At 34.2% G+C, this 25967-nt stretch overlaps 2 protein-coding genes across 2 annotated transcripts in view; one reads left to right on the forward strand and one right to left on the reverse strand.

The window, feature by feature from the left end:
- LOC132550171 (UDP-glucose 6-dehydrogenase-like) overlaps nucleotides 1-9048 on the reverse strand; it is a 29181-nt gene extending 20133 nt beyond the window's left edge. The window contains exons 1-2 of the mRNA XM_060214199.1: nucleotides 8837-9048; nucleotides 3923-4091 (exon numbers count right to left, since the gene is read on the reverse strand). Of these exons, the coding sequence (XP_060070182.1) occupies nucleotides 3923-4081 (159 nt within the window). The 5' untranslated portion in view covers nucleotides 4082-4091; nucleotides 8837-9048. The remainder of the gene's footprint in view (nucleotides 1-3922; nucleotides 4092-8836) is intronic.
- Nucleotides 9049-9116: 68 nt separating this feature from the next.
- LOC132550183 (translation initiation factor eIF-2B subunit epsilon-like) lies at nucleotides 9117-24640 on the forward strand. The gene is made up of 16 exons (XM_060214215.1): nucleotides 9117-9236; nucleotides 10858-10982; nucleotides 11299-11484; nucleotides 11924-12098; nucleotides 13151-13306; nucleotides 13522-13607; nucleotides 13888-14007; nucleotides 15017-15117; nucleotides 16913-17058; nucleotides 18111-18240; nucleotides 18438-18644; nucleotides 19084-19174; nucleotides 20902-21022; nucleotides 21242-21322; nucleotides 22678-22830; nucleotides 23131-24640. The coding sequence occupies exons 1-16, from the start codon at nucleotides 9117-9119 to the stop codon at nucleotides 23194-23196; spliced, it is 2064 nt and encodes a 687-aa protein (XP_060070198.1). The 3' UTR covers nucleotides 23197-24640.
- The last annotated feature ends 1327 nt before the right edge of the window (nucleotides 24641-25967 follow it).

Raw genomic sequence — 25967 nt, forward strand, 5'->3', positions numbered from 1 at the left:
GTAACTCTCTGTGTACATACTATACATGTAACTCTGTATAATGTTTTCTGTGATACACATGTAACTCTGTATAATGTTTTCTGTGATATACATGTAACTCTGTATAATGTTTTCTGTGATATTCATACACATGTAACTCTGTATAATGTTTTCTGTGATATACATACACATGTAACTCTGTATAATGTTTTCTGTGATATACATGTAACTCTGTATAAGTTTTCTGTGATACACATGTAACTCTGTATAACGTTTTCTGTGATATACATGTAACTCTGTATAATGTTTTCTGTGATATACATACACATGTAACTCTGTATACACATGTAACTCTGTATAATGTTTTCTGTGATATACATGTAACTCTGTATAATGTTTTCTGTGATATACATACACATGTAACTCTGTATAATGTTTTCTGTGATACACATGTAACTCTGTATAATGTTTTCTGTGATATACATACACATGTAACTCTGTATAATGTTTTCTGTGATATACATACACATGTAACTCTGTATAATGTTTTCTGTGATATACATACACATGTAACTCTGTATAATGTTTTCTGTGATATACATACACATGTAACTCTGTATAATGTTTTCTGTGATACACATGTAACTCTGTATAATGTTTTCTGTGATACACATGTAACTCTGTATAATGTTTTCTGTGATACACATGTAACTCTGTATAATGTTTTCTGTGATATACATACACATGTAACTCTGTATAATGTTTTCTGTGATATACATACACATGTAACTCTGTATAATGTTTTCTGTGATATACATACACATGTAACTCTGTATAATGTTTTCTGTGATATACATACACATGTAACTCTGTATAATGTTTTCTGTGATATACATGTAACTCTGTATAATGTTTTCTGTGATATACATACACATGTAACTCTGTATAATGTTTTCTGTGATATACATACACATGTAACTCTGTATAATGTTTTCTGTGATATACATACACATGTAACTCTGTATAATGTTTTCTGTGATATACATACACATGTAACTCTGTATAATGTTTTCTGTGATATACATACACATGTAACTCTGTATAATGTTTTCTGTGATATACATACACATGTAACTCTGTATAATGTTTTCTGTGATATACATACACATGTAACTCTGTATAATGTTTTCTGTGATATACATACACATGTAACTCTGTATAATGTTTTCTGTGATATACATACACATGTAACTCTGTATAATGTTTTCTGTGATATACATACACATGTAACTCTGTATAATGTTTTCTGTGATACACATGTAACTCTGTATAATGTTTTCTGTGATATACATACACATGTAACTCTGTATAATGTTTTCTGTGATATACATACACATGTAACTCTGTATAATGTTTTCTGTGATATACATACACATGTAACTCTGTATAATGTTTTCTGTGATATACATGTAACTCTGTATAATGTTTTCTGTGATATACATACACATGTAACTCTGTATAATGTTTTCTGTGATATACATACACATGTAACTCTGTATAAGTTTTCTGTGATACACATGTAACTCTGTATAATGTTTTCACATGTAACTCTGTATAATGTTTTCTGTGATATACATACACATGTAACTCTGTATAATGTTTTCTGTGATATACATACACATGTAACTCTGTATAATGTTTTCTGTGATATACATACACATGTAACTCTGTATAATGTTTTCTGTGATATACATACACATGTAACTCTGTATAATGTTTTCTGTGATATACATACACATGTAACTCTGTATAATGTTTTCTGTGATATACATGTAACTCTGTATAATGTTTTCTGTGATATACATGTAACTCTGTATAATGTTTTCTGTGATATACATACACATGTAACTCTGTATAATGTTTTCTGTGATATACATACACATGTAACTCTGTATAATGTTTTCTGTGATATACATACACATGTAACTCTGTATAATGTTTTCTGTGATATACATGTAACTCTGTATAATGTTTTCTGTGATACACATGTAACTCTGTATAATGTTTTCTGTGATATACATGTAACTCTGTATAATGTTTTCTGTGATATATACATGTAACTCTGTATAACGTTTTCTGTGATATACATGTAACTCTGTATAATGTTTTCTGTGATATACATGTAACTCTGTATAATGTTTTCTGTGATATACATGTAACTCTGTATAATGTTTTCTGTGATATACATACACATGTAACTCTGTATAATGTTTTCTGTGATATACATGTAACTCTGTATAATGTTTTCTGTGATATACATGTAACTCTGTATAATGTTTTCTGTGATATACATACACATGTAACTCTGTATAATGTTTTCTGTGATATATACATGTAACTCTGTATAATGTTTTCTGTGATATACATGTAACTCTGTATAATGTTTTCTGTGATATATACATGTAACTCTGTATAATGTTTTCTGTGATATACATGTAACTCTGTATAATGTTTTCTGTGATATACATGTAACTCTGTATAATGTTTTCTGTGATATACATGTAACTCTGTATAATGTTTTCTGTCATAAACATACACACGTTACTTTGTTTTAGTTCTCTTTCTTATACATGTTACTCTGTATAATGTTTTCTGTGATATACATGTAACTCTGTATAATGTTTTCTGTGATATACATGTAACTCTGTATAAGTTTTCTGTGATATACATGTAACTCTGTATAAGTTTTCTGTGATATACATGTAACTCTGTATAAGTTTTCTGTGATATACATGTAACTCTGTATAAGTTTTCTGTGATATACATACACATGTAACTCTGTATAATGTTTTCTGTGATATACATACACATGTAACTCTGTATAATGTTTTCTGTGATATACATACACATGTAACTCTGTATAATGTTTTCTGTGATATACATACACATGTAACTCTGTATAATGTTTTCTGTGATATACATGTAACTCTGTATAAGTTTTCTGTGATATACATACACATGTAACTCTGTATAATGTTTTCTGTGATATACATACACATGTAACTCTGTATAATGTTTTCTGTGATAAACATACACATGTAACTCTGTATAATGTTTTCTGTGATATACATACACATGTAACTCTGTATAATGTTTTCTGTGATATACATACACATGTAACTCTGTATAATGTTTTCTGTGATATACATACACATGTAACTCTGTATAATGTTTTCTGTGATATACATACACATGTAACTCTGTATAAGTTTTCTGTGATATACATGTAACTCTGTATAAAATTTCTGTGATATACATGTAACTCTGTATAAGTTTTCTGTAATATACATGTAACTCTGTATAATGTTTTCTGTGATATACATACACATGTAACTCTGTATAATGTTTTCTGTGATATACATACACATGTAACTCTGTATAAGTTTTCTGTGATATACATGTAACTCTGTATAAGTTTTCTGTGATATACATGTAACTCTGTATAAGTTTTCTGTGATATACATGTAACTCTGTATAAGTTTTCTGTGATATACATGTAACTCTGTATAAGTTTTCTGTGATATACATGTAACTCTGTATAAGTTTTCTGTGATATACATGTAACTCTGTATAAGTTTTCTGTGATATACATGTAACTCTGTTTAAGTTTTCTGTGATGTACATACACTTGTAACACTAACGAACATCTCTGGTAAAAAGTCATGTTCATATATATAAATAATTTTACATCTGTAGCATTTAGCTTCAATTGTACTTGGATTTCTCAGTTCAAGACAAGATCATAGTGACCTAGAGCTACATCCTGACATCAATCTCTGTCATGGACAATATGTAACAATGGAATACCTGTATCTGTATGATGATTATGCATGTATGCATTTCTTATCAATTAATTAATCAATTAATTAAAGTATAGACATACCTCAAATATCGGCAGATTTTCTGAATTCCACTGTGCTATACGGGTCTCACTCAGGTCCACCACAGTAACTGTTAACTGGGGACATTTACTGGCAATGACAGAACAGGTAGGGCCACCTACATACCCAGCACCAACACAGCATATCTTTTTAAGAGTCATGTCAAACAGTCTGAAATGAAAATGATCCATTTTGTGCCAATATGTAGGCTGTTTTTGAAGTAGAAATCCCAATGTTTCTCTGTCCAATTAATGTCTTTTAATAAACACAGTATGTATCAAATCCTGAAAAATGGAATGTCACAGAAATGGAGGATATCAGTGGACAAATTAAATATTTGAGTGTAAGATGCTCCTCAGATTTGTGTGCCTCAGTATATCTATCCATTCACATGAAAATTCTCCGGCCTACCTTCAGCTGTCAACTTTATATACTTTTTTTTAAACCATGTGTTCAACGATGACATAGGTACTTCTATACACAGCATATGTATACGTGGCTACTGAGCCTGGGAGCCATGGAAAGCCATGGGTAGAATCAGTGTATGTTAATTGTCAAGGGGTCACAATGTTAACCCAATCACATGAGAATCCACATATATAATGATCTCCACACATAGGACTACCTTCTTCACTACCCTCTCTTCAGACTAGATGTTCGTTAGCTAATACATATAGCAACATTAAAAACAAAGATAATTCCTATGTAATCTATCTGTTAAACTAATCCAGGCATTGATATCAGATTCTACACAAGTTACAAAAGTTACAAAAAATGTTAATTTCCCTTGGCGCATGAGTAGGCATATGTATTTCCAATAATTATCAAAATATTCTAGCCTTAATAAGATAAAAACATACCAACTACTTCCTACATTTACAAGTTTGGTGTAAAGCTACATCAACTTTAACAACCACCAGCCCTGGGCTTCAACATCAAGTTAGAATAAAATGGTAATACATCAAAGCCATTTCTATTACTATCTTTGGTGATCTTATCACAAACTCTCGCCTATAGCCATATACTCTTAAACATGTGGCTTTCATAAGAACGTGCTTGATAAGCTTATGAAATTTCATACAAGTGTAATATATATGTGTACATTGTATCCTTTACTCTACATAATATTGCAGATATATATCCAGTGGTTTTTTTAAATTTTATTTTATAATTTCCTTAAGCTTTCAAACCGAAAAAATAAAATCTTCAGATTTATTTCACTCTTTGCTATAAAACTAAATGCATAGACTCTCTATTTATACAGGTGAAGACTGCCATAAAGGTTAGGCAGGGACATATGGGTTATGTTTCAGATAAGGTCTTTATAATGATTATTGTATTTCTGGTCTCCATATACAACTACTCCACATGTATTTCACATCGGAAAATGTTAACTGTTTATACAATTTAGACAAGCACTGTTGTAGTAATGACCCTTGATAGTCTGGTAGACACTTTTGCTTGTAGACCAGGAGTTGGAACTTGATGGAGGAAGGGGTGGGAGTTGTAGAGGGAAGGTCCATTGTGCAGTAATTTTTGCAGGCAATTCCACAACATCTATACTGTTTCCAAAGTTTTGTTGGTCCCCACTTCTAAAAGGCAAAGTATGTCCTCAAAATTTAAGGAAGTCCCACAGGAAAATCTGGGGTCTGTGACTCAAACCTTGAAGTCACCAAACTCACTGAATGTGACAGGTGTTTGCTGAAGAAGACCACAGCAAACACAACACACAGTATGGTTAGATAAATCAAAGCATAGATTATCAGTCCTCTCACAGGTCCTATAGTTTTATAGTTTTGGTTATATGATGTCCATTCATCCATCCTACTGCTATCTTGCCAGGGCATGATCTCTTACAATACTAGTCACTGGAACTTCATACTTGGGTATGATTTTCAGCTTGGTGAGACTCCAACAGTGTGACAGATGCTGAAGAAAACATCAGCAAGAACAACATAGCCACATCAAAGAGTGGATTATTAATCTCCCATTTTGGAACAGTTTGGGGGTCAGGGTAGGGGTCCTATAGTTTTGGCTAGGTCCATTTATCCATTCTTTTGGTTTTGAGACTGAGCTCTATCTCCAACAATAAACAGCTTGTCACTAGGATTTCTCACTAAGGGATGGTTTCACATTGTTGAGGCGGTGTGTCTGACCTACACTTGACCTTTGACCTACATCTAGGATAAAGGTTGTATTGTATTTCATATTCAGTGAGAGACTAATTCGCCAAATTGTCTTTGTCTCACTAGGTATGCTGTATCATATGCTGTATATATAGACCTAATTAGAGGATTTGATCCCTTCCTGGGATTTTGAAGGGAAATGTACAGTATATTTACAAATTATTCACAGTATTGGTCATTACTTCCACCTGTGTTTACCATTCTTATTATAGTAGCTACCTTTAAAGATTCAGTCAGAAATGGGTGACATTCTTTTCATACATAAAAACTGTTTTAAGATGGCTGTCCAGAAAATGCTAGTAACCTTGAATGAAATTAGTTTCATTGAATAAAAACATGTTGACTACAGATTGGATTTAGGTAGGCTAACAAAATTTCCAAATGTTAAAACTTATAATCACCAAACCAACTCTGGAAATGACTAAATCAAAAGGCAGCTATGGTATGGGTTTGATTGGTTTATTCAAGATAACTGATACTGAGCTTTTTGAATTAGGACCATTGAAGATTGTTATATACAAGAAACTAAACAATTTCACAAGGCATCCTATTGAAATTTTTATTTATCAACATTAACAGTCCATGTCCTGTGTATATATAGTTTTTAATTGCTACATTTTAATTTGACAGGACTTTCAAGATGGCTGCCACTTCTGGACTTTATATGCAGTTTACTGCTCTGGGCGAACCATAGATGATCTCATAATGGTGGGCAAAAAAATAATGGAAAGATGATGAATTTAGTCACAGTGATAAGTGATGAATATCGTTATCCCACTGTCAATTTGATGGTCATCTACTGGTACACTTCACAGCTTGGTGCATAATAGCAAGAAGGAAAAAAACACGTTCTGCCACCACTAGGACTCAGACTAGGGATGTCTTGCTCTCAAGGCAGACAATCTGCCTCTTGACCTTTGGGTAATTCCTACTAATTGAGACTAGTATAAGGTAACCTGCACTTTAGACTCCTGCACTACTCCTCCTTCACGAGGCTTCACCCTAGTTGTACATGTCACTTCTATGAATATATATACCTGTCACTGGCCATCACAATTTATTTGATAAAAGTGACCTAACAAAAGAACAAAGTTGTAACAGAAATGTGGAACATAGGTTTCTTTCTGAAGATTACCAATCTGAAATGTTTCCTAATACTGAATAATATAGCAAGAACATTTGCTGTACTTTCACTGAATCTTAATTCTTTTGTCCATACATTTATATATCATTAATCAGTAGGTATAATTAGGATTGCTAACCATATGTGTAAGGCAATATGCTACTAACATCTGAAAAATATCAACAGGGCTGAAAACTGACCGAAGTATCCCTGTTTCACTTGAATACTCAGAATTATGCTAACTGATTAATCTATTTTCATTTGAGATGTGTTAAAATATAACAAGAGTGCTGTGGACACAATATATGCTGCCACAAAATAAAAAGATAAAGATAAAATGGCATAAATCTTACAAAAATCAATGAACCGTAAAATCGCCCATGCACATCAAACCATTGTACTAGTGACATTGAGCAAGTTTTATGAAAATCTTATCATTAATTTAGGAGGAGTTGCGTTCACAAAGCTCCACTAAAAGCAAGCTACAGATACAAAGTACAAAAATGAAAATGCTCCTTCATGCACATCTACTCATTGTAGTAGTGACATTGAGTAAGTTTTGTGAAAATCTGATGATTATTTTAGGAGGTGTTGTGTTCACAAGGCTCCTCTATGAGCAAACTACAGATGCAAAGTTGAAAATGGCATAAATCTTACAAAACTCAACGAACCAAAAAATTGCTCCTTCATGCACATCTACTCATTGTAGTAGTGACATTGAGCAAGTTTCATGAAAATCTGATGATTAGTTTTGGAGGAGTTGCGTTCACAAGAAATGGACGTACGGACTGACGGATAGACAGAGAAGATGACGCCAATATACGACCGCCTCCGGCGGCATATTAAAATGTATTGAGTGATCTACATTTTAAAACATTGTCACATTACCAATTTTAATGTGACAATTTAGAAAAGTACATTTACAGTCAATTGTCTCTGAACTCATTGGTAATTTTATTACTGCATATAATGTTTTATAGGTCTCTTATCTTTGATATGTAAATACAACTAAATGCAAAACTGAAAAAGTTGTATGTTATATGACTAAAATGTTCAGATGACTAAGACTTTTCTCTTTATCAAAAAATATATTATGCTTTACTAGTGAAGCGTGAGCGTCAGTTAATACAAATAATTTAATAATATTAATATTATATAAATAAATCATCTTTGCTTAAAAAGAATATGTTATACATAGACCTAATGTTTTTGAAAAAAAATAACAGAATATCATGACCATCTCACCATTGAATGCGAAGTCTTTTCTGGAAATTCTTTATTTGTTAACAGTTAGTGAAATTTGTCTTGGACATACACATGTTTTCTATTTGTGCAGAAAGTGGATAATATTTAACGATTTCTAAAATTCTAAAAACGATATGTATCCATATGACACAGACTGTAAAAAATTCTGGTATCATCGTAACGACACTCCTGGCTCCGTATCCGTCAAAACTGGTGACATGAGAGGCTCAATTACACAAAAGAAATACTCGGCTTTCAAATATATAGATGAATATCAAGAAGAAAACGCGTCCGAAAGTCATATGACACTACATAGTTTTAGTACAAAACGTTCCAACAAAACAAAAAGTGAGTGTACTTACAATTATTAGTTTCCCTTGTTGTTGGCCACCGTCTCTTCCTCTTCTGAATCCCCTTGAGGGCGATTCCAAATCGGCGTCACTTTTTATCTACTTTCTAAGTTAACGGATAACAAATCCTGATTTTCGTTACCTTTCTATAGCATAATGAAGTGGATCGAAGATAAAATTTCCCTCTAGAATGGATACCAGGAACGATTCACAGGGTAATCCCACACCCCTTTTGTTTTTCCATTGGATTTTTCCGGAAATCGTCAAACCGGAAGTTTACTAAATTGCGAAAATGGCTCCGAAGTCGAAGGGACAACGTGAGGATCTCAAGCAAGAAGATGTCTTACAAGCTGTAGTAATAGCAGACAGCTTCGATTTGAGATTTTCACCAATTTCAAAAAAGAAACCAAGGGTAAATGATATGCCAACTATTTTAACACATCTTATGTATAAAGCTGATGCAATTTCAATAAGTTTAATTGACAGCCTGCATGACTTAATGGGAAGAGTTATCTCCCATATACTATGATGATTAAGAAGCAAAGCCTGAATAGAGTGTAAATTACGTTAACCTATCGTATCTACATTGAACGTTAAAATTTTTTCACCATAGTTGAAACAAGACACATTTTAATTCCACTGTTAGTCACCTTTCATGCACAGTTAGTTTCCATTGTCTGCCCATCTGTCTGTCATCTGAAGAAATATCAGAATCTCGAGTTGGATCAAAAGCCGTAGTTTCCTAATTAGTTTCCTAATTATTTAGTCAATTCATTCATAAATCTTAGATCTTTTGGTAGTGATACTGCATAGTCTGTTGTTACCTTGGAGATTTACCCATAATCTGTGACATGCTTTTATATGTAAGATCTACAGATTTGCTGAAACTCTCATTGGGATGTAAAATACTTTAAAAATCTTCAATTAAGCAAGATTTATGGACTATACACATGCTCACTGTAAACCAGAAGAAGGTAGGACAAGCATAATTTCCAAAGGTTGAAACTAATCTCAAAACTGACTTATAAACTGGTCAGCTCGAAAGGCTCCTTATTTTGTTATTGCTATTAGGTGAAAAAATATAATTCTAAGCTCACTCCTTAGTTGTGCCTTTTAATCTTTAGACTGATTAGAAAAACAAAATAGTTGATAGACAACCATCTTGGATTTCATTATGAAAGATTTTCACAACTATGTTTTGAAAAGTACTGGATGGATCTTTCTCAGATTTGATATGGGTGTTCCCCTTGGTTCTTCATTGTGTCCTTTTGGGACTGATAACCCTATTTGTGCCCTGTTAAGTTTGGAACTGACCAGAAAAAAAGAACCCAACAGGCAAACGTCTTGGATTTGACAGTTAAAGACTATTAATAATATTTCAAATTTCATATAATTAAGAGCTAAAACAGGGGAAAAAGAGAAAGAACTTTCAAAGAATAAACAAAGATGAAACAATAATGGGTACCAAGATCTCTCTAGTGTCCCTTGTTTTATTTATCACATAAAAGTGGGATACATCAATTATACATCCCTGGATACATGTAGCACCAATCAATTTATATTGAACATCAATTAAAGGGAGATAAACCAAAGAGCAGATGACGCACCTTTATGCCATTAGGAAAACAGATACTTCTTTCATTTTGGTTTGAAATAAACTCATTCTGTTTATTTAAGCACGTACTCTTCAAGTTTAACTTATAATATGTATCAGTACATTCTAAGACCAGATTTCTTCATTGCAGTCCAAGGCAATAGTTGTTTTTGTTTTGGGTTTTTTGTTTTGTTTTGTTTTTTTAACCATTGTAAAAAAATGGCAGCACATATGGGAAGGGAAGTGTCTCTGTCCAATTAACACACCATTCCAGACTCTAATTTGGCATCTTTCTACACTCTTATAATGATATATATATAATATGTCCCTACATGATGTGAGAGGTTTTACAAATACTGTCGGTTGAACATCAGAAGGTGATCAAAACTCAGGCAAAGACCTTCATTTAGACTGTATTATAATTATATATCTGTTGTAGACACTTTTGCCTGTAGCCAATGTACCCATGCTGGAGTATACCCTGGAGTGTCTGTGTGCAGCTGGAGTTCAAGACATATTTATATTCTGTTGTCATCTTGGTGAACAAATCCGCTCTCATATTCGGTAAAAAAAATTTCGCTTATTTTGCTTTGTTCCATTTTTTACTGTTACCTGATTAATTTTTATAACTTTTAAAAATGGTTGTATATCTAATTAAAAAGTTCCCATAATCCAATTTGATGACAATATAAGATTTAGTACAGTAGACTTATCCAAGTAAATTACTGCTATTGTGAATAATTTTGAAATATTACAAATAGTTTTATACCAATAACACATATAATTATTATCTGCTCATCAATCTCTTGGATTTGTTTCCTTTAGAGAAATTTGCTGCAATTTTAATACCTCAAGTAATTTTAGTTTTAACTCCTTTCAGGAACTCAAAGTGGAGTGATAGTACCTCTCCCTGCTCCGTATCGACAGTGCTATCTGAGGGATGTTTATCCATGGGAGAAGCACTCAGAGAAATTGATGCCAAGTCTATTATCCGCAGTGACTTTATACTCGTGTTTGGGGATGTGGTGTCTAATGTCAAACTACAGGACATTGTAGAGCAGCACAAGTGAGATGATGATGTGTTTAAATTTGGATAACTTGAAAACCTGTATAAAAGTGCTCCCATTGGAAAAGTGCACAAACATTATATCAAAATCACAGCTTGTTCTGTGTGCATCAGATTTTTAGGTTCTACTACTTTGGAGTCCGCCTGCAAATAATGTCTCTTTACCATTTTGAAACACTGTCATGATACTTTGATCTTAACTAACTTTAACGAAAAGCCAGTGTATTGATAAATATTTTAGACCTGTTTTTTTTTTTTTTTGTTTTTTTAATTCATGTGCTTTATAAAATGAAATGCCTGTATATTGAACCATGATTTATTATAAGATAGGTTAGAAAATTTTAGTTGTGTTTCAAAATTATGAGAATAGTATTCCCATCTTGTTATAAATTGGATGGTCAGCTGGTTTACATATTACTTATCATTGACTGTCTTACAGAAAGCGTCGCGAAAAAGATAAAAACACTGTGATGACGATGGTGATGAAGAAGACACCACCCACTCACTGTACACGCTGTCGTGAAGATGACCTTGTCCTTGCTATAGAACAGCCATCTAGCCGTGTCCTTCATTATCAGAAACTGGCCTATCAGAAAAAAGTTGACATACCAGTGGTAAGTAGAGACACTGGCCAATCAGACAGAGTTGACATAACAGTGGTAAAAATAGACACTGGCAATCAGACAAATGTTGACATACTGGTGGGAAATAGAGAAATTGGCCTGTCAAACAAATTTTGACAAACTAGTGTAAAGAAACCGGGGAATCAAAAGTTCACACACCAGTGGTAGGTAATATAGTGTAATATGAATGCTGATTCTAGGAAAATTTGACTATTATACTTTATCAAAATTGTTTTGAGCTCACTTACCCAAACAATTTTTTCTCAGTAACCAAAAGGCATGGTGGGATGAAAGGGCTACCAAGTTTTTCAAATGAATGAGCTTGATCCGTTTTCAAGGTAACAGGGGTCAAGTATGTTAAAATTTTAAAACAACCTTTCTCAACAACCAAAATGTGCAATATACTGATATTGGGCCTGTAGCATGAAGAGATGAACAGCTACCAAGAATGTTAAATGAATGGCCTTGACCCAGTTTTGAAAGGTCACGGGGGCTAACATTTGTTAAAATCTTTTATCAATTTTTGTCAACAAACAAAAGCCTAGGGTACTGATATTGGACTTGTAATAAGATTTGTAAAGAGCTATTAAGATAGTTTATGAATTACCTTGACCCAATTTTGAAGGCACAGGGGTTAAATGTGTTGAAATCTTTAAAACATTTTTTTCCAACAACCAAAATGCCCACTGTATTGATATTGGGCTGTTAACCTGTTTGTATGAAGGACTACTAAGTTTGTTGAAATGATTTTGTTGAGGACTCCGCATTTCTTCTTGTCGACAAGCAGTAGGTCCTGGTATATAGTGTTTGTATGTGTAGTGTCATGCTGGAGGAATAGGCTTTCAAGTTTGCAAAAATTAAACTTGACAAACTGGCCAAGTCTTCTGTATAATTAATCTTCAGAACAAGTGAGCGACTCGGGCTCATGGGGCCTCTTATTGTTTTGCTCCTTATATAACTTAAAAATCACACACATCATTTTCCTTTATACTTGATATGTTCAAATTTACACCCATATTTTTTTAATTGTCTTCTTTTAACAGGAAGTGATAACCGAACACAGCGATGTCAGTTTACGATATGACCTCCTGGACTGTCACATCAGTATCTGCTCCCCACAGGTGCCTCAACTCTTCACAGACAACTTTGACTATCAGACACGTGATGACTTTGTTAAGGGTATCCTCATCAACGAGGAGGTAATTACTACTTCCTGAAAACTGCATTTAGAACATTGACTTTGCTGAATTTCACTGCTCATGAACAAAAAAAAAGCCATACACTGTATTTTATACTATATTTCAGCTATACAAATTAAAGTAATTTCAAAGATTTATTATTAGTGAAGCAGAGATGGTATAAATACATTTGGTAAAATTGATCAAAATCAAAGAAATTTTGTTTTCTTCTACAGATCATGGGAAATAGTATTTATGTGAATGTAGTTAATGAAGAGTATGCAGCACGAATATCCAACCTAATAATGTATGATGCTGTTAGGTAAGGTCTACAACGATATAAATATTCACTATAATTTACATTTATTAAATTGTGCTCTTGTGTACCTCCCAATATGTTTATGTTTAAGTTAACATATTGGTTCTGCTCAAAAGCATGCTATAAATTAAAAAAGGAAGTTAAAATATGAAATAAAGATTAAACAGTATGCGGTTCATGTATCCCCCTTAAACAGAAATATTTATCAGTGTATTTTTTTTTGTATGAGTCAAAGCTATGTAAATTTATCCTGACAATGATGCATGATTGTTCTATTTTTCAGTCAGGACATTATGAGTAGATGGACGTACCCGCTAGTTCCTGATAATACTAACAGTAGTGAGTCGACAGTGTCATACGGCCGACATAATATCTACCTTAGTAAGGACATCACATTAGCAAGGTCAGTCTTCTCCAGGGCAGCATTGGTGTATACAAATGTAATAAAGCTTGGTATTGATAAATGAATACAACAAAAACTCTACTGATTTTGTTTCTGATACAGATGATACACTTGTGTACAGTCAAAACGTACCCATAGGCAATAAAATATATGTTATTGTTCATATATCTGGCATAATTTTATTCTTTAAAACAACCATTTTCAAATCTTCTGTTTGTTGGCCTCTTGAAACGGATATTCACATATAACTGTTTCTCAGCGTAAATTACATCCTAATTAAAGCTGAAAGTGTTTTTGTTTAACATATAGACAGGAGTCAACATTTTGATAGGACCACAGGTCTTTATCACCAATAGAAGATGTGTTACAGTCCATTAACAACTGATATAAAGTACTGTGATGTGTTAACTTGAAACCTGTTTCTTATATTACAGTATGAATTTGTATGATGTGTTGTCAACATGTTAAATCCCATTTAGTAGACGTCTTTGTGAGTGCATCTCTCTGTCTGTCCACAAGTCCACAATAACCTTGTTTACAAGTAATCTCATGTACTATGAAACAAACATGGTACACACCGTAACATTATACTGCCAAGGTCTACACCTGATTGTACTTTGGTAGTCATTGGTCAGCTTAAAGTTCAAATGAAACTTTTGACCACTTCGTGTATAAGATACTGAATGTATGGTTTGTCTGTGTAAGCCCTTGGTCTCTTTTTTTTTATTGATTGTAGGGGCTGTAAAATTATGCAGATGGTTTCGAATACTCATGTGTGTATTTGATTGTCGGGACTGTCAATTATACAGAATGTGTTGAATACTCATGTGTGTATTTGATTGTAGGGGCTGTAAAATTATACAGAATGTGTTGAATACTCATGTGTGTATTTGATTGTAGGGACTGTAAATTATACAGAATGTGTTGAATACTCATGTGTGTATTTGATTGTAGGGGCTGTAAAATTGTACAGAATGTGTTGAATACTCTTGCGGGTATCTGATTGTAGGGGCTGTAAGTTGGAGGAGAATGTTATGGTTGGTCGGGGGACATCAGTAGGCAGTAATACAATTATATCACACTCTGTCATAGGAAAGAACTGTAGGATAGGTGAGTACCCTAGATTATACTGTATACTTAATGTGTACTGCATGGACTGATTACATGGCTGATTATGTTTTGATTACATTTTGACTGATGACATTTTTATTTGTCCAGCTTTTATTGATCATGTTTTAACTGATCATGTTTTAACTGATCATGATTTAACTGATTATGATTTAACTGATTATGTTTTAACTGATCATGATTTAACTGATTATGTTTTAACTGATCATGATTTAACTGATCATGTTTTAACTGATCATGTTTTAACTGATCATGATTTAACTGATCATGTTTTAACTGATCATGTTTTAACTGATCATGTTTTAACTGATTATGTTTTAACTGATTATGATTTAACTGATCATGTTTTAACTGATCATGTTTTTACTGATTATGATTTTATTGATCATGTTTTAACTGATCATGTTTTAACTGATCATGATTTAACTGATCATGTTTTAATGATCATGTTTTTGATTATGTTTTAACTGATCATGTTTTTAACTGATTATGATTTAACTGATTATGTTTTAACTGATCATGATAACTGATTATGTTTTTTTATGATTTAACTGATTATGATTATGATGTTTTAACTGATCATGATTTAACTGATCATGATTTAACTGATCATGTTTTAACTGATCATGATTTAACTGATTATGTTTTAACTGATCATGATTTAACTGATTATGTTTTAACTGATCATGTTTTAACTGATCATGATTTAACTGATCATGTTTTAACTGATCATGTTTTAACTGATTATGTTTTAACTGATTATGATTTAACTGATTATGTTTTAACTGATCATGATTATGATTAACTGATTATGTTTTAACTGATCATGATTTAACTGATCATGTTTTAACTGATTATGTTTTTACTGATCATGTTTTTACTGATTATGTTTTAACTGATCATGTTTTAACTGATTATGTTTTAACTGATTATGATTTAACTGATCATGTTTTAACTGATCATGTTTTAACTGATCATGTTTTAACTGATCATGATTTAACTGATTATGTTTTAACTGATCATGTTTTAACTGATTATGTTTTAACTGATCATGATTTAACTGATCATGTTTTAACTGATCATGATTTAACTGATCATGTTTTAACTGATTATGTTTTAAGTGATTATGATTTAACTGATGATGTTTTTACTGATCATGTTTTTACTGATCATGTTTTTACTGATTATGTTTTAACTGATCATGTTTTTACTGATCATGTTTTTACTGATCATGTTTTAACTGATCATGTTTTAACTGATCATGTTTCAACTGATCATGATTTAACTGATCATGTTTTTACTGATCATGTTTTTACTGATCATGTTATTGATCAAGTTTTAACTGACCATGTTATGATTGATCAGGTTTTGACTGATCATGTCTTTTCTGAATATGCTTTTACCCTAAAATGGCCCAGACATTTGAAGTTGCCCATAGCCATTACTCTGTTATTTATTCCTTAGTCCATTCTGTCTTAATACGGTTCTCAGTCTTTGATGAATAGGGTATAAAGAGAAAATATAGGTTTATTATGATGCAGGGCGAGTAAATATCTGACTGTGGTTCACTTAGTGAGTCATTAATTATTTTGACCATCAACATTTGGCAGCCATTACCTGGACTTGACACAGTTTTAAATATTATCAGTACACCTAATGAAAAAAAACAATAGGATTAAAAATCTCTACTTTTCTCCTTGGTTGTCAGCAAGAGCTATAGTGTCACAAAGACACGTCTAGTTTCAGATAATGTTTAAATGACAGTGTCTGGTTATAGGTGAAAATGTGAAGATACAAGGCGCCTACCTGTGGGACAATGTAGTGATAGAGGATGGCTGTGATATTGAAAGTTCTATACTTTGTGACGATGTACTAGTGTACAGTGGAGTCAACCTTCAGGCAGGAAACGTCCTGTCATGGGGGGTAAGGCTTGTCTATGTAAAACTAGACAAATGCTAACATATCACAGCAACATTGTCAACATCAGAATAGACTCATGTTAACATATCACAGCAACATTGTCAACATCAGAATAGACTCATGTTAACATATCACAGCAACATTGTCAACATCAGAATAGACTCATGTTAACATATCACAGCAACATTGTCAACATCAGAATAGACTCATGTTAACATATCACAGCAACATTGTCAACATCAGAATAGACTCATGTTAACATATCACAGCAACATTGTCAACATCAGAATAGACTCATGTTAACATTTCATGGCAACATTGTCAACATCAGAATAGACTCATGTTAACATATCACAGCAACATTGTCAACATCAGAATAGACTCATGTTAACATATCACAGCAACATTGTCAACATCATAATAGACTCATGTTAACATATCACAGCAACATTGTCAACATCAGAATAGACTCATGTTAACATATCACAGCAACATTGTCAACATCAGAATAGACTCATGTTAACATATCACAGCAACATTGTCAACATCAGAATAGACTCATGTTAACATATCACAGCAACATAAACACCATGAATTACATGGTTTTGCCAGATACAGTTTAATAGTAAAATGACACATCTTACCATTGTACATCAGCTAATTCATTTGCAATAATAACACACATTATTGAATAGGTTCGGTCCATCAAACATTCAGTGTCTAGAATTAATTCCTACAAATTCATCATCTGTACATTCTTGGCATATAATTCCAGATTCAGTAGGGGACTGTAATTCCTCAAATTTTCTTTTTTTCTGTTCACTTATTGTTAGTACATGTGCAGGTCATTATCTGAACTAAGTCACAAAGACACTCCAGTTTTGCTGGTACATTGTAATTGTATTTATGTAAATATTAATGACGTTTACTCATCAAATTTTACTATGATATTGAATATAATTGAAGTTTGTCTGGAAGATTGATTAGTTAAGTAATGAAGTTTAAAAAAGAAGTTGAAAATTTCTGATATTGTGTATAATATTTTACTGATTTAGGTCAAAGTAGGACCAAATGTGACCATCCCCAAGGCAACAGTACTACAGTCTTCACCAGTGGAGGACATCGATGATTTTGGTGATGAAATAGACGCAACATGTGATAAAACAGATGCTGTAGCTTGTCAAGGTGTGTTTTATTATAGAGTAAAAATTTATATGTTGAAAAAAGTCACCTTGTAAAGATTTGACCAAATACTTGACAAACTTACTCAGCATTTCTTAATCTTAATGAAATTTTGCCACAATGATAACGTGTGGGCTGTTTGTGTGTAGGATGTTTGTTACCTAGGTAGGCTGTAAACATATACAGGGTTTGTATTTTAGTGGAGAGTTGTCCAGACTTTGGATCTCGTGGACAAGCATATGTGTACAACCCTCCTACGGAGAGTGATGATGAAGAGGATGAGGCTCAAGTTCAAGATGTTTGGGGTCTCGACAACAAAACTGATGATGAGGATGAACTCAGCAGTATCGCTACAGATGACCAGTCAGATCTGTCATCTGAAGGATCACTCCCAGATGATGAAAAAAGTAAGGACTCTAAAAATGTAATGTTACTTATTGAATGATAGGAAAATGTTCATAACAATTAACTGGCGAATCAGTCAGTGAATAAGTTATACCATAAATTTATTAAATTTTCAACCTCCAAACACTGGATGTACATTCATGTAACCTTGATTGACATATGTCTACAAACACGACAATACAAGTTAATTTTTATTAAACTTTGCTACAATGAGTTGAGAATCATAATTTTATTTTTTTACAGTTGATCAAGGTTTTGTTTTAACTGAGGTTTCCTTGTTATTATTGTTAAAATATTTCAATTCTTCTGCAGATTTTGATTTATTTTGGACATCCATCTTTAATGCATGTGCAATATATCAAGAAACACTCCTGAGATATCATTACACCCCTAAAACACATTCTGGATGTAATAAAACTTGTGGTGTTACTGTCATTTCAGTGTTCTACAGAGAAGTGCTTGACACCTTGGTTAGAGCTAAAGAAGAAAACATCCGCACAGAAAATTTAATTTTAGAGATTAATTCATTAAAGTAAGTACTGGTATTGTTTTATGCAAAAATAAGGAGGAAAGATAAGTTATTGTACAATGTAATTTACAGTACTTCTCTCAGCTGGCAACTGTTTCACAAGCAGGATGTAATTTCTTAGTGAAACATTGGCCTGACCAAAGGTCTTTGTGCCTGACCAAAGGTCTTTGTGTCCTGACCAAAGGTCTTTGTGATCTGACCAAAGGCGTTTGTGCCTGACCAAAGGTCTTTGTGAATGACCAAACGTCTTTGTGACCTGACCAAAGGTCTTTGTGACCTGACCAAAGGCATTTGTGCCTGACCAAAGGTCTTTGTGAATGACCAAACGTCTTTGTGACCTGACCTAAGGTCTTTGTGACCTGACCAAAGGTCTTTGTGACCTGACCAAACGTCTTTGTGACCTGACCAAATGTCTTTGTGTCTGACCAAATGTCTTTGTGACCTGACCAAAGGTCTTTGTGAATGACCAAACGTCTTTGTGAATGACCAAACGTCTTTGTGCCCTGACCAAAGTCTTTGTGTTTGACCAAAGTCTTTGTGACCTGACCAAAGATCTTTGTGTCTGACCAAAGTCTTTGTGACCTGACCAAAGGTCTTTGTGCCTGACCAAGGGTCTTTGTGCCTGACCAAAGGCCTTTGTGACCTAACCAAAGGCCTTTGTGCCTGATCAAAGGCCTTTGTGACTGACCAAAGGTCTTTGTGAATGACCAAAGGTCTTTGTGACCTGACCAAACATCTTTGTGACCTGACCAAAGGTCTTTGTGTCTGACCAAATGTCTTTGTGACCTGACCAAATGTCTTTGTGACCTGACCAAAGGTCTTTGTGCCCTGACCAAAGTCTTTGTGTTTGACCAAAGTCTTTGTGACCTGACCAAAGGTCTTTGTGTCTGACCAAAGTCTTTGTGACCTGACCAAAGGCCTTTGTGACCTAACCAAGGGTCTTTGTGCCTGACCAAAGGCCTTTGTGACCTAACCAAAGGCCTTTGTGCCTGATCAAAGGCCTTTGTGACCTAACCAAAGGCCTTTGTGCCTGATCAAAGGCCTTTGTGACTGACCAAAGGTCTTTGTGAATGACCAAAGGTCTTTGTGACCTGACCAAAGGTCTTTGTGACCTGACCAAACATCTTTGTGACCTGACCAAAGGCCTTTGTGTCTGACCAAATGTCTTTGTGACCTGATGGCATCATCATCTATACGTTCACCATATTTGGTACTAATTTTACTTCTTTAGGCCTGGGGTCACAAAATTTAGCATGTTATTTGAGGGGATGAATTTCTTTTAACTGACTTTAGATGGACCACCCTGAGCCTACGGGAACATATAAGGCTCACATACCATATTTTTTTAATGGAAGAATATTTTATATCATCTCTATAACTGAAGTATGTTCTTGTAGTCATCATTTTATCTGATGGCTGCTAGATAAAATATTTCATTAATTAGATTAAACATGTCAGGAATTTGAATCTATCTTTCAACCTTTGTAATCATATTGAGTTGAAAGTCACATTTTTTATTTAAGTGGTCTATTTCAGATGTCCCGATCCAAGGTGACAAGTGTTGAACAAGCTAGAATCATCAAACAATGTTTTTGACAACCTGTAATTTCTATGTGGATGGTAATCAGCATGTAATTCTTCTTTTCTATTGAAAACAGGAAGTGTTGTTCGGAGAGATATACCTATGTTGATAAACATTGTGACTTTTGTTTTACTTATACTTTATCCAGACATGCATACAACATAGATATCCATGACCTACATGGTATGGTGGTAAAGGCAGTAATAGACCTTGCTATGAAAGACAATCCTGACCACAATGGTGGCCAACTTCTCATCAATATAAAGGCGGTAAGTATAATTATTTGTCCACAGTTGGTTTTGTTATCAACTGACCTTCATCTCTTTATCAATATACAACTTTTCATTCATAAGTGTCTTTGTTTCAGTTGTCCTTATTAGATTGATTTGTGTATAATCATCAGTGATTCAATTACTTCATCTTAAAAGTAAAAGAGAAAAGGTTCAATTGCTTCAACTTAAATGAATTGGACATGATTTAATTTTCAGGTTATGAAGAAACATATGGCTTTGATAAAGAACTACATCAAGGGTGCTGATTCACAAATGGATTGTTTACACACACTAGAGGTAAATGTCTGTCAGAGAAGGCAACTGTCTAACCATTTGTTACTGACTGTACTAGATCTAGGTTTCCCATCAGCTCTGACGTTTATGTTTCTTGGGTTTATTGAGCCTCATTTTACTGACATAGAGACATAAAGAGGATAACTCTCCAGCTCTGTCAGTAGAGTTCCTTGGTTCTATCAGAGAAGTCAACTCTCCAGCTCCTTGTTACTGACTCAGGGAGGGTTTATCTCCAGATACTTGTTACTGACTCAGAGAGGGTTTCTCTCCAGCTCTGTCTGTAGAGTTCCTTGGTTCTGTCAGAGAATATAAATCTCCAGCTACTTGTCACTGACACAAGGTTTCTCTCCAGCTCTGTCAGTAGATTTTCTTGGTTCTGTCAGAGAAGTCAACTCTCCAGCTACTTGTTACTGACACAGAGAGAAGAAGGTTTCTATCCAGCTCCTTGTTACTGACTCAGAGAGAGTTTCTCTCCAGCTACTTGTTACTGACACAGAGAGGGTTTCTCTCCAGCTCTGTCAGTAGAGTTCCTTGGTTCTGTCAGAGAAGATAACTCTCCAGCTACTTGTTACTGACTCAGAGAGGGTTTCTCTCCATCTCTGTCAGTAGATTTTCTTGGTTCTGTCACAGAAGTTGACTCTCCAGCTCCTTGTTACTGACACAGAGAGGGTTTCTCTCCAGCTACTTGTTACTGATACAGGGAGGGTTTCTCTCCAGCTCCTTGTTACTGACTCAGAGAGGGTTTCTCTCCAGCTCTGTCAGTAGAGTTCCTTGGTTCTGTCAGAGAAGATAACTCTCCAGATACTTGTTACTGACACAGAGAGGGTTTCTCTCCAGCTCTGTCAGTAGATTTTCTTGGTTCTGTCAGAGAAGATAACTCTCCAGCTCCTTGTTACTGACTCATTTTCATATATTATCCATTCTTATTTTTCTTCATTGACTAATAATTTATTTTTAAGATATCAAAAAGTCACATATGAAGCAAAATTTCCCGTAATCTGAAGGAAAGTCCCATTATCCATTTTAATTTTGTGTGAATCATTTTATTTGCGTATGAATACAGGGTGTACAAATATAGAAAGGAATTATTCAAAATTATGAAATTCAGAATGGAAATGAAATAAGACTGGAATTTTCTTGAACAGACCAAGATTTCTCTCCTTCAGAGAAAATTTATTGAGAGGAAAAACAACAAAAATTACAAAAAGGCAGTTATATAAACAAGGAGACATCATATCCAAGACATTAATATCATAACGAGTCAATTCACAGTTATTTCCCTTGCAATACTTTGTATATTAATATTTCCACTTGCTTAAAAAGATGAACTCAAACAGATGTGTTAAACTGTTTGTCAGGAGTTCAGTATAATGGAGGAGAGGATGAGCGGAGTGTTGGTAAAGCTTATACATTATATGTATGAAGATGTGGACCTACTGTCAGAACAGGTGATCCTCCGCTGGCACCAGTCCATACCAGACGAGGAAGGTCATGTGGAGGTCAAACAACAGGTGAGATGGTGCTTTTATTTTGGAGTAATCTTAGGATTAATAAAGGATATTTTCAAATGAAACATTTTCAAAATGTATTTGAAGCAAATCTTAAAATATTATAATAGATTGTCTGAAAGCAATGTCTATTGGTTTTGTTGCAGGTTAGAGAAGGGTGTCTCAGATCTTCTATTTACTGGGTGGGTCACAAGCTAGACTAGACTAGAAGAAAGTAATTCACATTTTTTCCACAGTGTATTTATGCTATGGTAACAGTGATCTGCAGGAGAAGACCTTGTATATCTGATGTTTATGTTACAGATGCAACCGTTTATAAAGTGGTTACTGGAGGCAGAAGAAGAATCTTCGGAGGAGGACAGCGATTGAATGGGGGAGGACATTAGAGACAACACCAGACATTAAAGTTAGAGTAGAGCAGCATCTGCATAGGGGAGGACATTATAGACATTACCAGACATGGAAGTGAGAGGAGGACAGCGTCTAAATAGGGGAGGACATTATAGACATTATCAGACATGGAAGTGAGAGGAGGACAGCGTCTAAATAGGGGAGGACATTATAGACATTATCAGACATGGAAGTGAGAGGAGGACAGCGTCTAAATAGGGGAGGACATTATAGACATTATCAGACATGGAAGTGAGAGGAGGACAGCGTCTAAATAGGGGAGGACATTATAGACATTACCAGACATGAAAATGAGAGGAGGACAGCATCTAAATAGGGGAGGACATTATAGACATTACCAGACATAGAAATGAGAGGAGGACAGCGTCTAAATAGGGGAGGACATTATAGACATTACCAGACATGGAAGTGAGAGGAGGACAGCGTCTAAATAGGGGAGGACATTTGTAGACAACACCAGACATAGAAATGAGAGGAGGACAGCGTCTAAATAGGGGAGGACATTGTAGACAACACTAGACATCAACATGAGAGGAGGACAGCGTCTAAATAGGGGATGACATTGTAGACAACACTAGACATCAACATGAGAGGAGGACAGCGTCTAAATAGGGGATGACATTTGTAGACAACACCAGACATAGAAATGAGAGGAGGACAGCGTCTAAATAGGGGATGACATTTTAGACAACACTAGACATGGAAATGAGAGGAGGACAGCGTCTAAATAGGGAAGGACATTGCGTAGACACCAGACATTAACATGAGAAGAACACACCAACTGAAGAAAATGTTTTACATAAGTCAAAGTTAAAGTATCATTTTGGTAGATAAATTTGAGTGATTACCTACTACTGGGCAAGCAAGCACATAAACAATATAATGTACCTCTGGTTAGTGTTGAACCCTGCATGAGAAAATTTCCTGCTTTCAAATTGACAAAATTTCCAGTATGTAAGTTGTTTGATAGAACACTTTTATTTCACTTGTGGTGCTCAGATTATTAAATACCTTGAAATGCTGTCAGACTAGCAGAGTAATTCAGAGTCATAATTCTTATGCATTCTTATGTCAGGCAATTTTGATGTGTACACCGACAGAAATTAATTGGGGATGCAGATGGTAGAAGCCCCCTTCTCAGAGTCCAGGGACAAAGCCCCAATAGGGGATAAGAAGGGGAGAGGGAGAGGAGGCAAAGGCCCCTTTAAGCTGTGCTGAAATAAGTTTTTTATTTTTTTTCCCCAAATAGTTTGCTTCTTGTGGTGATGATGTGTACGCAATGCATATTTACTTCAGGAAACAAGGCATAAAATTCATGATATTAACATGAAGTTTGTCATGGTCTTAAACAAATCTTATGTGTTGACCTGAAGACATTATAATACCTTCCTGTCTGAGTAACATTAGATATTACAGATGAAGTGTAATAAAATACTTGTCAAACTAATTTTGTTTTGTTGTTGTTTTTGTTTTTCTGAAATGACTTACTATAACATCCAATGTTTTTCAACGCTCCTCCATTTCTTGGTCCACTATCATCAGATGGTAGGCTATTGAGATCATCCTATATATCCATGATTCATTTATCTGTAGACATGTTCTTATCAATATTTCTTGAGAAGTAATGATAGGATCTCTCAGATTTCCTTTGAAGGTTCCCCCATGTCCCTAGTTGTACCCGTTAGATTTTGTGTCTAACCAGAAAAATAAAACAGTGGACAGGCGACCCTCTTTTGTATTTCGACAGTGAAAGTTTGTTATAACAATTTTTCAGGAAGAAAATTTCATATGCAGGTTCCCTTACTGATTAGGAGAACAAAATGGATGACAGGCAGCCATCTTTGTTTTCCCTGTTGAAGATTGAGGTCACTTTTTCTTGAGGAGTATTTGATTGATATTTTTAATCTTGATGGGTAGCTATATATAGGTTACTGTTGATCCCTTGTTTTGCCTGTCCAATTTTGAGTTTAGTCAAGAAAAACTAAATGGCTGAAGGACAGCCTTCATGGACTTAACAATTGAAGATAGTTTTAGTATTTATTGAGAAGTACTAGGAGGATATTGCTGAAACTTGACTTAAGGTTTGCCTTTGCCTTGTCGTTGTGCCATTGGATTTTTGGACTGCACAGGGAAAAAAATGGTTGACTGGTAGCCATCTTAGATTTTGACTATGAAAGTTTGTTATCGTTATTTGTTGAGAAATACTACAGAGATCTTTGTCAAATTTTTATACGCATGTTTCTCTTTGAAACTTTTTTAGGAATTTCATTTTTGAAGTAGATTGGACTTTATTGTAGTTTGTGTTATGAAGTTTTGAACTAGGTTTTGAATCATGTTTTGAGAGAATTATTGCCCTATGTTCGGCTCAGAAACCTAGACGGTTCTACAGCAGTTATTAGATAGTTTTATATTGAGTTATTACCCTTTTCAACATTTGATTGAAACCTGAAAGGTTTAACTAAAACCAAACATATTTTATAGTTCTGTTTTCTCATGCGACAGTTTCATTCCTCTCTACTCAGTCCTGTCTGGAGATCTGTCTTTTTTAGATTTCAATATATTATTAGGTCATTAGGTTGACCCGAAGGGTCAAAATGACCTATAGCCATCATGCTTCGTCTGTCTTCATGTGCCATGTGTCGTGCATATTCTTTTTGGTTTCTTAGTTTGCTTCAGCATACTACTCTTAATACTTGATTGGATTTCAACCAAATTTGGTATAAAACATT

Source organism: Ylistrum balloti, unplaced genomic scaffold (genome assembly GCF_031769215.1).
Source record: "Ylistrum balloti isolate Yb309-2 unplaced genomic scaffold, AGI_CSIRO_Ybal_v1 Utg370110, whole genome shotgun sequence".
Taxonomy (NCBI): domain Eukaryota; kingdom Metazoa; phylum Mollusca; class Bivalvia; order Pectinida; family Pectinidae; genus Ylistrum; species Ylistrum balloti.